This window comes from Oxyura jamaicensis, chromosome 1 (genome assembly GCF_011077185.1).
Source record: "Oxyura jamaicensis isolate SHBP4307 breed ruddy duck chromosome 1, BPBGC_Ojam_1.0, whole genome shotgun sequence".
NCBI lineage: Eukaryota > Metazoa > Chordata > Aves > Anseriformes > Anatidae > Oxyura > Oxyura jamaicensis.
Genome location: NC_048893.1, coordinates 12,710,170 through 12,727,004, shown reverse-complemented (window position 1 = coordinate 12,727,004; position 16,835 = coordinate 12,710,170). Strand labels below are relative to the sequence as shown.

General features: G+C 38.1%; 1 protein-coding gene across 3 annotated transcripts in view; it reads left to right on the top strand.

Moving 5' to 3' along the window:
- Positions 1–16,835, top strand: part of RELN (reelin) — a 285,330-nt gene that overhangs the window by 195,360 nt on the left and 73,135 nt on the right. For all 3 annotated transcript variants that reach the window (XM_035347207.1, XM_035347218.1, XM_035347199.1), the window contains exons 20-24: positions 949–1,185; positions 6,246–6,438; positions 9,052–9,164; positions 15,029–15,166; positions 15,753–15,939. In XM_035347207.1, coding sequence (XP_035203098.1) covers positions 949–1,185; positions 6,246–6,438; positions 9,052–9,164; positions 15,029–15,166; positions 15,753–15,939 — 868 coding nt within the window. The remainder of the gene's footprint in view (positions 1–948; positions 1,186–6,245; positions 6,439–9,051; positions 9,165–15,028; positions 15,167–15,752; positions 15,940–16,835) is intronic.

Genomic DNA, 16,835 nt, shown 5'->3' with positions numbered 1-16,835 from the left:
TTTTGCCAGTATGTAATTGCTCACTGATGGAGACAAATGTCCCTCTTGCCATTCTGTTTCACAGCCCCCATGCATTGCATGGGGCACTCTGGTCCTGGTGATTTATGGAGCTTTCAAGAAAGTGTCGTTTCTGTAGCAATTAATGCGTGCTCCCTGCTGCTGCGTACGATAATTGCTCCTGGAAATTAGATAGTACTCTTAATTTTCTTTGCAGTTTGTCAATTATAGGTGTGTTGACATAGCTGCCACGACAAATCAGGTGACCTTGCATACCAGAAGAGACTGGGACTCACCTCCAGTAGCATCTTTATGCAACCACGCAAGAAATGTATGCCATAAGCCTACACATGATCACACTGACAAGATGAACCTTTTCCACTTGAATGTGACCGTTTACAGGGGTGGGTTCTTCTAGGATAAGAGAAACACAGACATAACATCAGCACTGTGCAGAAACAAACACAGATGTAAAGGAGATGTATTTTTTCAGATCAGGATAAAATTTACTGTCTGAGAAGGTGGAGGCAGAATTTGTAAATCCCTGGTAGTTGATCATCCCTTTGCTAGCCTAAGCCCCTCACCTGCATTTGGGCTTCTGCTGGAGGCATTCAGGTTTTTTATGGCAAGGAGGTTCCACTTTAACATTTGCAGAGAGCTCCAAAGTACAGGCAGAAAATTACAAAATTGGTTGAAATTCTTTTCTGTGGCTTTTTCACATGACTGTCTACCAGCACTTACTAGCAAGAGGACTAACAATTCCCCTGTCACTGGTAGAAGTTATACCAGTAGAAGCTGAGGTTTCGGTGGGCTGAATTTAACCTTTGAATTTTAGGGTTAGTAAAAAACAAACAAACAAACAAACAAACAAGCAAAATAACAAAAAATACATCCCCATGGAATTACTACAAACATTGACACTTTCAATAATAATTTTGGTTTGATTTCCAGAATAATTTCAGTGGAGCTGCCGGAAGATGCAAGACAGGTTGGCATTCAGTTCAGATGGTGGCAACCATACCACTCTTCTCAGGGTGAAGATGTGTGGGCGATCGACGAAATCATCATGACCTCTGTGCTTTTCAATAGCATTAGTCTGGACTTCACCAACCTAGTTGAGGTCACTCAGTCTCTGGGATTCTACCTGGGAAATGTTCAGCCCTACTGTGGTCATGACTGGACTCTTTGGTGAGAAACACATAATTGTTTCTGTTCTAATTTTGTTTTCTTTGTCTATTCATCCTACTAAGAACCAAGTGATTTCTGCAAATGAGTCTTGTTGGCAGTTATTCAGAGTAATTGTCTCTCACCCTCATGTTATGGTCAAAACTACAGTCACTGATCTAATTCAAATTAGATGTAACTATTTACACCTCATTGCACGGAGACTTATGTTTGGTGGGAACTGTGAATGTAGCATTCTTTTCTCATAAAATTTTAAAGAATTTCCCAGTAGAAACAATTTGGAAAAAATCTGTAATCACCACTTAAAATCCAGTCAGATTAGCACGGGTATAGATCTTGTATAGTACCCAAATATTTTGTAAGTGAAGTTCTTATCTATTTATATAACTATTACTTTACTCTTAAAAAAATAAAAGGCAACAGAAGGTTAGTAGAATAATGTTAGCCATTAGTAGTTATTTTGCCTGTTGTTATATCCATTTAGTCATTTACACTGCGATCAGCATTAACACACATATTGCAATGATACACAAAATGTACACACAATGTCACACATTTAGAGAAAAAAAAAAAAAAAAGCAAGGAAACATCACAAAGCAGTAAGCATATTTCTTTAAATGAAAATGAAAATTAAAAGAAAAATAGGTGAAAAAATGTGGAAAATAAAATTATGTTAGGATTGTTTAAAAATATTTTTTAGGAAATTATTAACCTGTTTCAAAAATATAAAATTCTGAAGTACATAATTGTAATATTTAGAATTAACAAGGTAAGCCCAATTTAATTTCTATGTTTTGATTAAAACCAGATAACAGTTTTATGCTAATCTGATCAACATATAAACCCGCTATAGCTTTAATTGTCATAGTTGTATTTATTTGGGGAAATTACAATCACAGTAATTATAGGAAACCTCAAGAAAATATATTTTTTTAGATTATATGAAAATATAAATAATTTTAGCATCCCCATGGATGTTCAGAGAAACACCAATGGAATTTTATTAACAAGTACCTCTGAGCAATCTGATTTGACTTTCTGATCATCTGTCAAACTAAAAGGAGTTGGTTTAGCGGTAGGAACAACACAGAACACTTTCTAGCAGTGATAATGAGGCAGCAGAAGCACCATTAACCACTTTAATAAGGACAAGGAAGGTACTTGCTGCTCATTAAAATGAAACAACATGTGAGGGCTCAAACTGTTTGCATCTTCTTCATCAAAGAGTTGGAATGAAAGCCCTTTAATGACATTGTTTTCCCTCTGTTCTTGTAAAGCCAGTTTGTTATGGGGGGGCAGGCTATTTAAGATAGCAGAAGTTCCTCTTTTCCTCCTCTGAATTTAAATTAGAATCAAAATAATAAACATGAAGTTAAATTCTCCATGCCATATATTAACTAGGATTTGCAGTGCTCGGTCGTGGTGGAAATGTTGAACTTTCCATGCATCAAATAAAGAAGTGAAGTGTTTTTTGTAAGACTTCCTTACTATGTATGTACAAGTATTTTTCATCATCCCTGGAAGACAAGAACTCTATTCTTCACTGACCTTGCTTCTCTCAAGGGAAATTTTTAAACTTATACAAAGTCTGTACAAATGGATGCTAGTTAAATTAATTATTGTTGGCTTTTCCCAGCTGTGAGTCCATTTGGTTCTCATTTTCTAACTCATGACTTTCTATGAGAAGAGCCTGCAGTAGCACTGACACCATCCTCTTGAGAAAAGTCTGATAACTGCTTTTTCATTAGTGGAACTATGGTAAATACGCTATAAATCATTCTACAGTGTGTCATCCTGAGGCCCATTTTCACTGGATTGCCTTTAATTGGCTATTATATCTTCGTTTCTGCCTCAAAATCTGTAAATCTGAAATATTTATGCTTAAAATTTGGGAAAAGTGTTTGAGGCTTATTTTTGTTGAAGAGGAAGGTTGTTGTTCTTTTCAGTATTTGGTATCATATAGAAAAGAGGGGGTTTGTTGATAAGTACGTGTTTTAAGCAAAGGTGATTTTTAAGTGTTTTATAATGAACTGTAACTGGTGCAGTCACTTGATCGTAATTGTCAACATTTGGTTTGACATTAGTTCTAACAGCAAGTATATTGTGTATACTGAAAGGACTCCTGAACACTCTTAAATGAAGTGTTTGATGATGTACATTAACTCATCACTTCTCCAAAACGCTCATAAACAGGCCGTGTTTTGACCCAAATGCTTCTGGAGTGTTACAGAATATTTACAGCCACTTGCTGAAATACGTTTACCTACTGATAAAAACACTAAAGCTTTTTTGTTATTACTATTTTTATTTATTTCTTTTAATTCACCTGGATGCAAATAAAACAGCACAACATAAGAAAAATAAACTGTCTTCAGTCAGGCTATGGTATTATGATCGAACTTTATGTAGCAGACAACAGTGTCCCATTGCCTCCTGAGCAGTCTGGGAAAAGATTGTAAATCTGGCTCATAATAAATTACCCTTATGGAGCAATACAATACAGCTGCCCTACATCAGCTTGACAATTTGCCTGTGTTTATAAAATGTTTTGTCTTTTGGTTTAATTATTATTCTGTAACATGCAGAATGTTTCTTGCAGGTAATCAACTTAATTAGAATATATTAATACATTTAGGAATTATCTAACGAAGTAGGTATGATGTGATATAAAAATACTTCTGCCTTTGATAGAAGCAGAGCTGGGGCCAGGATGAGTGTTTGGAGTCTGGCTGTCACGTCAATATTCTCAGTCAAGGCAAGTTTACAAAATCAGCTGCATCCATGTGGCTTTTCAGTATTCCTGAAAGTACCAGCCTTGAAAATGTGGTAACTCTGGGAATCCCAGAGCAGTTTGGAGAAGTGCAGACTTGCTGACATTCACTGTGATATCATTCCCAGAAGTACCAATTAGTTGGCAGTGCTTGGAGGGAGAGCGATTGTTCTGAGGGCACCTATGGGTATTGTGTTCCTGAGCCTCCGCAGGTCTAATTATATACATGCTAGAAACCAATTCACAATTACATATTTATACAAAAATGTGGCTTTTGCATTCTCAATTCCTGAAGATTTCTTGCTAACTATTTTCATGCCAGGGACATTATTCTGTCTTGTACAAAATCCAGAAATGTATTTCAGCTGCATGATTCCTACAACAAACAAAGAAAACATTTAGTATTCCAGCAGAAAAGCCTACCTCTAACCACAGGAGAGCTGAAGAGCAAAGAAGTGGCAAGTAAGGTGGAAGATCCACCTTTAATGCTACCTTTGTTCAGCTGGAGGCAATTTGTGGATGATAAAGGACTTTGTGAACCCATAATGTGATTTCCTCCCGTGAAAAGAGCTCCTTGTGGAACATCACAGATTGTCTTCATCTCCTCACTAGCTTCCATTTTCACTTTTCTTTAATATTTCTTTTAAACAGCTGTTTTGACTTTAAAGTAATGCTTACTTAATGTACTGTGCACAATATCCAGTGGCTACTTATTAGGTTAAAATGAATACCAAGCTTAAAAGGGCCTAATCATGATCTGAATTTCCACTAAGAAAAAAAAATAAAAAATAAAAAAAAATCTAATTTTATGCCAGTATTACCCCATAGAAGGAATTTTTGTGCAAACGAAGACAGAATGAAAGCTTTAATTCTTTTCACCTAGGCTAAGTACCACTCCTTTGCTGTTCTTTTATCAGTTTGGGGAAGAGAGCTTCTAAGCAGACTCTATCAAACTGTTTAGTTTCAACTCCTTTATTCTGTTCAGCTGAGTTCCAGGTAACTGCTGTTACCTAAACTTATTAAACTTATAAACTTATTAATTTTTACATTTGCAATGCCAAATCATTATCCAAATCACTGTTACATATAGCTTTGAGCTAATGACACTGTACACACCTAATACCTGAAAAGCATGGTTGTTGTGCTGGCACAGATTTGTCAAGATGGCTTCTGTAAAACCTGAATTTCCCACTTCACCCACAAAGTTCCAAGTTGCATTGTAGAAGTTAACAACAAGTCAGTGTTAATTTTTAAATTTGTCATATTTGTCATTTTGAAAGATACAAGATAAAGCTGGAAGAAAAAGGAATTCAGGCATTATCCAAACAATTTTTTCTGAGATGCATTCAGTTCTAACAATAAAGCCACAACTGCAGGTTGCCAGCTGGACTGCTGATGGATGTACATTATATCCTCTGCTCAGTTTAAAATTACCCATCCCATTGAGAAGAAAAACACTGACAACACTGATGGAAAGAGCAGGCAGTTGAGATACAGTTTTCCAAGGCAATTTATTGTCTTTGGGTCCAGCTGTCCATTACAGTACCCCAACAGGGAAGGCTGGTAAATATCCTCAGTCAGTTCACAGTGCTGATCAATGTAGAAGGCAGCTTCACATGGTGTTATGGTGTGGATCAAGGAAAAGCAAGGCTAGAGAGAAAACAGGACCCTGGATCTTAAACTTATTTCAAGTAAACCAATCTAAGTAAAGGAGATACTATTTTCATTCCCTGAGAACCTTCTTAAAAGCATTCTCTTATTGGAGGATAGTGTACAGGATACAAAGTTTAAATCATTATTACTTCCTCCTAATACATCCTTGCATTTGATTCTTTTTTCCTTTTCAATAGTATACAGGAAAAAGAAAGGCATTTAAATTGAAATATCCTTATAATTTCAAACTATGTATTGTGTTACCATATACATAACTGGGTATCTCGTATCTTGTATGTATGAGTCTTGTGTGTGTGTTTTTTTGTTTGTTTGTTTTTGTTGTTGTTGTTGCTTTCTGTATGTTATCCTTTGCTTGATCCTAACTTGATCTTTCATACAAAGAGTATACAGTAAGAACTAACAGAACAATGCAGTGTTTCACACTCTGGGATACATCAAGGCTTTCCTGGTAATTTACAGAAGTACCAACTGAAAGATCTTTCTGTATATTTTCATATCCCATGTGCCATTCTCCAGAACAAAGAAAGAACTAACACTGTATTTAATACATAACCATTCCTAATATTCCCTTCTGAATTATTTTGGAGTTGGATTCTTATTCTTTCCTTACATCTCTCAGTTTTACAGGAGATTCAAAACTAGCTTCTAGCATGCGCTATGTGGAGACCCAGTCTATGCAGATTGGAGCTTCATATATGATACAGTTCAACTTGGTGATGGGCTGCAGCCAGAAGTTTACTCCTCATATGGACAACCAGGTGAAACTGGAGTACTCCACCAATCATGGCCTCACATGGCATCTTGTTCAGGAGGTGAGGCCAATAGCAAGACCTTTGTCTTCCACAAATTCTGCTTATACAAAGATCATCTGAAATATACTCGTGGCATTGGTCAAAATAGGATGTTTTCCTTGTTCCCATTTCTATAAAGAAACCTTCAGCTGGAGTCAGTCAAAATGACTAATAGAAGTGTTTAAATTGTTATTCATGATATTTGGAAGAGAAGTATCTGAAAGTCTGAAACACAAAATAGTGACAGGAATGGACCAAGTCTGAGGAAAGAATTGGGGCACTAGACAAAGCTACAGAATAATCTGCGATCTTTCCTGTGCTATTGCTTTGATTTTCAAAGTAAAATGCATCTACTGTTTCCTGGAATTTAAATGGACATAAATTCTTTCTGCCTTTGTGCTCAGCCATTTCATAAATGGAAAGCACTTGCCTTCAGGGGATTGTAATGTAGAGCATTTCATCTCCCATCCCTGGTTCAAACACAGTCCACGGCAGCAATGACCAACAGCTTCCCCCATCACTGGTGGAAGTGCAAATAGCAGAGTTCACTGCTGTTTCCCCGTGTGGCTCAGCCCTGTCTCAGCACAAATGTGAATAGCACATTTGGCTGTGATTTGTGCTTTTGTTTTCCATCTTAGATGGTAAGCACCCTGACTTCAGTGTGAACTAACAAACATCAATCAGCTGCCTCTGGGCAAGTTTAGAGGATGTCAGGGAACTGGTCCTGATGTCTCTTCAGTGCCTGACCTGTATGTTCACAAAGACATTTGAACGTCCAGTCCAACATCTTTTATGAGCAATTAAAGCATTTTCCTGCTTCACGTTGTTTTGCCCGATTGTGTTTTGCCACATTTACTTCAGTGGGCAGAGTAGAGAAATGGCAATAACTGACATGTTAAACTTTGCAAATTAAAGTAATGCTTTCTTACTTTAAACAGAATTCAGATGAAGGCTATAAATACTGTATTTCAAATGTTTTTTCATGTCTTCTGTACCTAGCAGGCATCACCATAATGTTCAAGAATAGTTCTTATGGGTTTTGTCTTTGCCATCAATGAAAGATCTGTTCCCTTCAGATTTTAGCGCTCCTTTCCTGTCTCAGTGGAGCTGTGTTCAGAGAAAAGAACTTGCAGCCAAATCCTTTTCCTCACACCACCCATGTTGTTCTGATAAAAGAGTAATAAAAGAGGCTATTTGTAGTATGCTTCAAGGATGTAATCTGGCCAATACACAAAACACTAATTAATTAAAATGTTTGAAAGTTTTGTTTGCTTTACATGCACTGATCAGATCCTATTTTATAAGGTCTTTTATGGGAGATGAATCAACGAAAAATGCTTGAAAATTGCTGGAAAGGAAACTAATTCTTTAGAAAATCTACTGGGAAAGAAAAATCAGCAACTAAAACAGAATAAGACACCAAATCTTCATTTAACATTCTAAGATATTTGAGCAATAAATTTTTCTGTGAAATAATAATTTATTCTGCTCTTTTTTATATTTCACTACATAAATATTCCTAATTGCTTTAAGTACCATAAAGTATGATTGCCTTATTATTAGTTTCATAGCAGTCAAAGTATGCTACTTGCATAGGCAAGTGTCTCTCCCAAAGGTCTTCCATGTGTCCAACAGCCCTCAGGCGTATGAGCACAGCAGTGAACACCAAAAGGCTGTGGGAGAGGTGGAGGTGGTCTGGAGGCAGCTATGCTGTGACAGCCATAGCAGAATGGATTCTTTAAATGGGTAGCCAGAGTAACACACAAGTTGATAGAAACATTCAAATGCTTTACTAATACCTTATCAAAGCCACACTACAAAAATCTGGGGTTCTGTTCTGGCAATATATAGATAAATAAATGGAATATTGCAGAAAAACAGAGTAACAAGGGAAGGGCAGGTCTAAAAAATGGTAAGGAAGTGGGATAATAGACTGAGTTTAATACCAAATTTAATTTAATACACACACAAAAAAAGTGACAATTATCAGATTTTCTGAAAAGAAGAAAGAAAATTTTGGAAACAGACCTCCCTGGGAATCTTGAGTTAAATACAGAAAGAGGTCATTGAAGCAGAAAGGGAGAATTTGCACCACTTTATTTAGGTATTAAAACTGATAAAGCTGCAGAGAATGGTAAGAGCCTTTAGATGCACCTTCAGTAAACTGCAGTTTGGGTGCCAAAGTTAATGCTCTTGGGTGGCTCTGTCAGTTCTTCCTGCTCCCATTGCAAAGGGAGGGAGTCGGGTCCCTGGGCAAAGCTTCACAAGTATATCTCTAACATGACTTGCTTCATAGCAAATTTGTAGATTTATTCCATAGTCAGTGCTAGATGCTGGGGTGAGAATAGTAACAAAAAATGAACTAGACACCCTGTTGGAGAAAACAAAACATTATTAGTAACTAATACTAAACATATATCTTTAAATGAGTCTTACGGTTTTCTGCTATCCTAGATTGTGCCTAACCTGTTAGTTTTCTGAGAAATTTCCCTGGAGCATCCCAGGATTTTTCTGCTTCTGGGTCTTTCACGTATAGACCCAGGCAAGCTTCTAGTTCAGTGAATGTTTAACCATTATTTCTGCTCCTAACTCTACCTCAACATTAAACCCAGTTTTGAAATGTTTTATTTCAAGGAATGTCTTCCAAGTATGCCGAGCTGCCAGGAGTTTACGTCAGCAAGTATTTACCACTCCAGTGAATTTACCCAGTGGAGGAGAATCACTGTCCTTTTACCACAGAAGACTTGGTGAGTATTTTTTCTTTCTTCTTCTTTTTTCTAGTCCCATGTAGATCATATTCAAGCTACTGGGTGGGTGGCTGGGGTACAGGGGCTGACTCAGCCACAGGTATTTAACATAAAATGCCTTCCTCACATAACTGGAGTGAAATGCTGCTGAAGTCACCAGAAACTATTGTTTAGGATTGTTTTTAATGTATACTGTGACTCTTCTAACAAAGTTCAGACCTTTTCAAAAATAGTGCCGCTTGTCTGTAAATGGGTCACTGGAGGAAAGGTTTATTTGGATTGTTAATTTTTATTCTGAACATTCCTTATTGTTTACATCTTCAGACCAAAGCCTTGTATAAACAATAACTAATGGTTCATTTCTGGGAATTTTTTACCTCTTGTTTCTTTTTATAGCATCTCTTCAAAAATAGCATTTTCTTTTGAAAAAAAAATATTATCAGAAAGTCTTGTCCTATTCATCTTAGTGTAATCAAACCTTTTTTGCCCACCCTAACATTTTAATTTATTTAACTAGATTATTTATTCCATTATTTATTTTAAAGGCTTTATTATAATATACAAATAGAAGGTTGTTGTTGTCAATCTCACTAATCTTCAACCACTTCCTGCATTTGAGAATTGTTATTACAGTTACTCATTGCTTCAGTTCCACCTATATGCATCCCTACAACTGCAATGAGAACTTGCACAGTTTAAGTTATCATTGTGTTTTCCTGTCTGTTACCATTTTTCTGCACTTTCCACAGCCTCAAAACAACAAGCAATGATAACTTCCTCCAAAATACTTACCATACTTACAGTAAAACCTATATGCAGAATTTCATATTTCCAGGCAAAACATCAGGGACAAAAATCGAGTCTTTAAAGCAAGTCAGGTCAGATAATACCAAAGACACACATTATTCTATAATTACAATGTACTAAATCTTACATGCTGTTGTGTACCATCAGCTGTAAAATCTGTGGATCTTAGGAGTGTTTAAAAGTACCTAGAATTATTCTGGTTGTATTCCGAAGTAGGCTGCTATTTTAAAATTTATTTATAAGACATATACTCTATGCTAAGTTATCATTATACTCTGTATAGCTGATGTTAATACCAATGTCGCGGACCTTTTTTTTTTTCCTTAAGATCCAACAATTTTCCTCAGCATATGAGGTGACAGAAGCAAATAATTTCATTTTAATTTAGGAGACTGTAGGGAAAAAATATGGTGAAATAATAGCCAGGTTACCATTTTATGCTCTGCACAAATCATAAATAAGTCACACTCTATCTTGTATCTGAAGGGATTCCTGTCTGTTATCAGAGTTTTGTTTGTAATTAAGGTACAAATTACCACTGAACATTACTTTGCTCTTCAGAAAACACATTTTCAGTACAACTGTTGGGTGAAGAGGAAGAACGGCTGCATATTTCCCACCAACAGTAACCTGATACAGAAAGCTGGCTGCCACCTCTCTTGCTCTCACCCTCCTTGTCACCAGCAAGGCTCTGTCCATCTTTGGGGTTGAGACTGAGAGGGGAACTTCTTGCATTTTTGAAGCGTGCTTACTAACAGAGGGCAAGTTTCTGCCTTTATGAGCCTTATGTGATGGTCAGTCCCTCTGGCACACGGCTTTGGGGCTCTCCCCTTCCCTCCCTTCCTCTCTGTTTCCCTCCCCTCCTCTTCTCTCCTCTCTCCTCTCCATATCCACTACAATAAGCACCCAAGGGCAAAACATTAGTGATGACTAGGAAAAACTTTGCAGAGCAGCTACAGACAAGGACTATGACTTGAGATCTCAGTAGTCCCAATGTGGCTATTGATGGCCTCAATATGCCCTCACACCCCTGCACAGCCCTTCTACAACTTCCTGAAGTTTCATCCGTGCACGCAGAGCTCTTTGCTGAGAGTTTGCACCTTCAGTGCATCAGTAGCATCAGGCTGCATTACTGTGCTCATGCAGCCAGAAAATTGTTCATAATAGTACCTAGCTCTGTTGTAAAACATCCTGGGCCTGATGGTATTTTTGCACATCTGTCAATGTTCTGCATCTGGCATGCATGAGTTTCCAAGGTCCCCGTGTTATCCAAAATTTGGTGCATTAGGAAATCTGCAACTGTGAGAGCTGTATTAGAGAAATGAAATGTATACACCTGCTCTCTGAAATTGTATTGTACTTGAGCTGAATATTTCTAACACTGATGAAAATTAATTTCAGTTTTATGGAAGACATTTACATATGAACAGGCCTTAATGAGATACAAGCAGCTGTCAGTTGCTGACTTCATAAGCAAATCAACACCTAATGACTGAATGTGAGTTTCAGGGTAATTGGGTAAATGTAATTATGGTAACTGAGAAGATAGCAAATGTAATTGTATCAGCTACAAATTTGCATTGGATCTTTAGATTTTTTAATATCAGGAGAGAAGACAATGATTTTATTTAAATCACATATCTGAAAAATTTTATAATAGAAAGAACATTGTTTCACTTGCAAGACATCTGGGACTCATCACAGTTTCCTTTTCCTTATCTAAAAAGTCACACAATGACAGTGACTTCTATTTGACATAAATCTGACTTAGAAAAAATGTCACCAGAAAACCAAAGTATCTTCCAGTAGCATTTTAGCCATATAAAAAATAGCTGGGAGAAATATGAGGAATTGGAGAGGTTTATTTTGCTTGTAATAAAATGCTTTCCTAACTCCTCAATATATGCTTCCGATTTGAAATGCTGTCTAAATGGTTACTGCCCAGAAAACTGGTTTTTTATCACTGAGAATGCAGCTGACAGGCAGCTCCTTATTCTCTTTCCTTAATTAATGTGGCTTTCTTAAACTGTTGATAACCGTTTTTAACAGCATAATCCTCTTAAGCTGTTGTTACCTTGAGGTGCTGAGCAGCTTTGGAAAGCTTTCAGAAGCAGCAAGCAGGACGGGCTTTCCAGAGGCATTGCTTTTGCCATGGAGATCTCAGCTCATCATGTGTTCCACTTTGCCCAGAGGGGAGCCACTGCTGCTCGCAGCCCTGTGATGGCCTGCAGGCCTCGCCGGCCTGCCAGGCCCCTGCCACCACCCTGCATTTCGGGGACACGGAATTCATAGCAGTGAAGGTCTCCCTCGGGGAGACCTCTCTTTGCAGCTAACAATACCCCTTGCCTCAGCAAAGTGTTTTTACCCGTGGGTCAGTTCTCCCTGCCAGCTGTGTAGGGTGGTTGTGAGCCTGGCACCCAACAGCCAGCCATGACGCACCCACTCAGCAGTTTTGCAGCCAGCAGTGTCTTGTAAAATGGTGTCAATGCCATACCAAGCAGCACCAGGAGCTATGCTCAGAGCACATTGCTACTCACTGGGGGCAAAGGACTTGCCCAAATTGCCCCCATGTCACTGTAAATACCCCCATGTCACTGTAAGTACCCCTGGGCCTGCAGGGTAGTGCTCCCCACCTCTGCCCAGACATCCCTAACAAAAACCAAGAGAGCCAAGGCTTGCATTCCCTTCACAGACAATGTGACACAATTTTACTGTGCTAGGAGGTCTTTTTTATTCTTTTTTTCTTTATATGCCTTAAAACCTTTCTTTGGTTTCAGTAGTGTTATTTTCCTCAGTGCATGTCAGAGTTAACGCCGGCTACCAGCACACTTTCTAGAGTGTGATCTCTGTCAGGGCCCCCTGAGGTTCTGCTGATGCACTGTAGTAAACGTGAGAAACACCACCACAGAGATGTGCTGGATTCAGAGCACTCAGAAAATAAACAGTAAATAATTGTGGTGAATATTTACTTTCTGTTGTGCCTATTGCATGCTTAAGAAGTCCTTAGTGGGCACATTACTGCCGTTGTGCACTTTTAATGGATAATTCATAGCTCTTGTAATGTAACCCATCAATACATTGTATCCTGAGGGAGTATTTAATCCGCAGATCTGCCCCTGAAGATTAGCTCTACATGCTGTAAAAATACTTACAGTACTTTCAATATCAAGCAGATACTTAAAACAGAAAACAAAGGTCATTTCAATTAAAAATCAAGCCCTTGGGCAGCTTCACTTGCTTTTAAAAGAAATTTGTATATTTGAATTCTAAAAATTTCTCCTGGCATGTATTAATCTAACCTTTGTATTCTTTAACCATATGACTGGCTGTGTAACTACTGTGCCATACTGTCCGTTTTAGCTTCCCAGATCTCCTATATCTATTTAATTTTCATACATGTGAGCAGGTGGCTTGACCAGATTTACAATATTCATCTTAACAGATCTTATTCTGCATAATTTCCAGAGGGGAGTAGGAGGATTATTTTTTTTTTTCTAAAATTAAAATAAGAGCATTATATCCCATGCCATCATACCATAGCTGTATGTCTCAGGAGCAAGCTTGGACAGAATCTCCTACTTCTTTTAGGAACTTCTTGCTTCTCCTCCTTATCCCGCCCTGTTGGGCAGAGACCATCCCAGCTTTATGCTTGATTTTCTCTTCACTGTTGTCAGCCTTGCTTTCCCTGTCCATCCCCTCCACAGCTCTACAATCATGCTACACTGACCACCTCTTTTTTTCCCAGATCCACCATGCAGCCAGCACAGCTCCTTTTGTTCCAGCACAACATTTTCCCATTTTTATTTCACTTCACATGCAATACTTTTTCTCATTCTCACTGTGGGCCCAGCCACTTTAGTATGAGCGTGGATAAGATGATGCCCAGTCCACCAGGTGCTCATCAACCCTGTGTTTGGGAGCTGCCACCAGCCAATATCTGCAACCCATCAGATTTGCACTGGTTGGCAGCAGAGCTCAGAGAGGCTTGATGGTGACAGGAATTACTTTTCTGATAAATTGGTTTCTTCCCTGGACTTAGTTTTTGATTGTGGAGCATGTCTGGCAGGGTTTGGCTAGCAGGAGACACTCAGTTTGGAAAATGTCTATATTGCATTGTATACAACCTCCTAGAGTCAGCTCCAAGTACTATTTTAATTCTTAATATTACTTGACCCCATTATAATAATGAAAAATAAAGCTGTTTATTTTAACTAGAAAAATAAAGCTGTGTAATTTAACTAGAAAGAAGAAAAAACAGCAAGGTTTTCTTCTTGAACAATATGACAAATATCCAGAGCTTTGTTACATGTAGGCATGTAATCTAATCCAGCAATAGCCCAGCTCCAGCCACTGCAGACATTGCGAGTTACAAATTTTATTTGAGTAGTTGGCCAAGAGCAGGCTATTTGCAGTGTGGAAACCAATAGGTGCTTTGAAACAGAATCTTTCTCAGAATCTGATGATCATAATGTCCCCGATGATATGTCATCAATATCTTTTTTAGTATCATCTTGACAAAAATAAATTTCTGTATCCAATAAAAAACAGTCAACTTTACAATATAAGCCAGTATTCAACACAGGCAAGTGCTTAAACTCACTAAGTTTAATTTCAAAGAATATTTTTAAATGATAAATATCAGATTAAAATTTTAACGCAATTTGTACCTTAACTGTGAGCAAATATATTAAAAAGTTACACTCTGGGTACAGCTTTCTCGTTTTGCATCCCTTCACCCTCACAGAATGGTAATGAATAAAAATCTGATAATATTCATTGATAGATTTATCTTAAAATAATGTGCCCATTAAGTATAAAGTCACTGTAGCACCTCTTCAGATTTCCTCAGGAATATCATTATTAACTGCAAAGTCCATTATCTGCTGCACAGTGAGTTATATCATACAGAAGGGTCATTTACAAGAATCTGTCTTTGGTTGTGCCTGTTTTCCCAGGCTGGACAGTGATTGTGATAGCAACGCTTATTTTTTGTAGTTGATTTTTTTCCCTACAGTTCTGTAAAGCATCCAAATTAAAGCATTGTTGTTGGTTTTAAGGTCCAGTGCTACACGTTTCCGCTGGAGTCAATGCTACTACACTGCGCAGGATGAGTGGGCCTTAGACAACATCTACATCGGACAGCAGTGTCCCAGCATGTGCAGTGGACATGGCTGGTGTGACCACGGTGTTTGCAGGTACAAAGCATTTGCTAGTTTGACAAGCTATTGGTCTTCTGATACTTAGGTACTCTGTTATTTTGTATACTTTTTTTTTCCTGTTTTTTCTTACTTTCAGATTAAAAATATTTCAGAAATAAATAAAAATGTGGGAGTTAAACCATTAAAGCAATATTAAAAGCTGGTTGCTCCACACCTCTCTGCCCAAGAGACCATACCTTTGGGAGATCCATGCAGTGGAGGAGCTTTCAGTGGCATGGGGCTGCCCAGCTGTAGGTGTCCTGGTGAAGCAGATCACAGCTGGAGCTGTTAGGCTGCGTCAGACAGTCCCCAGGAACCGACTCAGCACTACTTTGCAGACTGTCAGACAGCTGCAATACCAAGGGAGCAGTGTGCTGCCTGCCAGCTTCAAGCTCTCTGGACACTGAAGGGTTTTTTTAGAAATAAGTTTTAGCTTATTTCCAGTTATCCAGCGATTCCAGCTTATTTCCAGGATCCAAAATTCCAATTCTGTTTTTTTCACACGTAATTTTAAAAGGTCTTAAGTAACTGTGAGCATTAAATAAGGCCTTTAAAATCTTGTTATGCTTATGCTTCCTTCTAGGTGTGACTCAGGGTTTCAGGGTACTGAATGTCAGCCTGAAAATCCCCTTCCTTCAACTATCATGTCTGATTTTGAAAACCCAGATGGCCTGAAGACAGAGTGGCAGGAAGTTATTGGGGGAGAGATTGTAAAGCCTGAAGAAGGCTGTGGGGTCATCTCATCTGGCTCCTCGCTCTACTTCAACAAGGTACCAACAAGGAATGGGAGACTGAGAAAAGCCTGTAGTAATGTAGGTGTGAAAGGAACATGGGGTTATATGACAAAAGGAAGATGGCAGAGAGCTCTGAGCAGCATGAGAAATGCATTAAACAGCACAGCTGTGCACTGCAGGTAAAAAACAAAGCAATCAAAAGAGATAGGGAGTGATGTGCGTTATGTATCCGAGAAATACCTCCTGTAATGGAAGGAAGTAAATTACCAATGTGCTGGGAAGTGCATACATTAATATTGCCTTAATTGTGCATTTTCGGTTTTAAGACTCAGCTTTTTCTCAGCAGCTCCCAACTCCCATTTGTCTTTGTTCGGTGATGTTCTGGGAGAGGCACTGAGAAAGGTTGGCTTTCAGGGAGGACAAAGAGCTTACTTTGAGGTCAAAGGACCAAAACTAGTGAAAAAGCAACCCATCCAGATTTTTAGAAAGTACCTGCTTAGCCTGTAGGAGAATATTCTGTTGTATGACTTGGAAGTTTACAGATAAAAGTAATATAGTAAGAATAAGATATAGAGAGGTCTGCTAATTATTAGCAATTATAACTAAAATTAAGAGATCTTTATGATCAGGTAAGATTATGGGTTATAATCACAGATTTATTTTTCATTGTTGCTCCTCAATTCTAATTCTGTTGTGTTGGGTTGTGTGTTTTGTTGTTGTTACTGTTGTTGTTGTTATTGTTCTTAATTGAAAGGAAGGGTTTAAAATGCAGGTACATGCTTCTCTCTTAAGGGTTTGATCAAACTGCCACTGCTGTCATGAGAACCGGATTAGTCCCAGAAGAATAAACCAATATGCAATGCTATGTAATCATATGTTGTTTACCTCATTATAAAAATTTAACTCATCAAGTAATTTTCAGCACTCCTGCA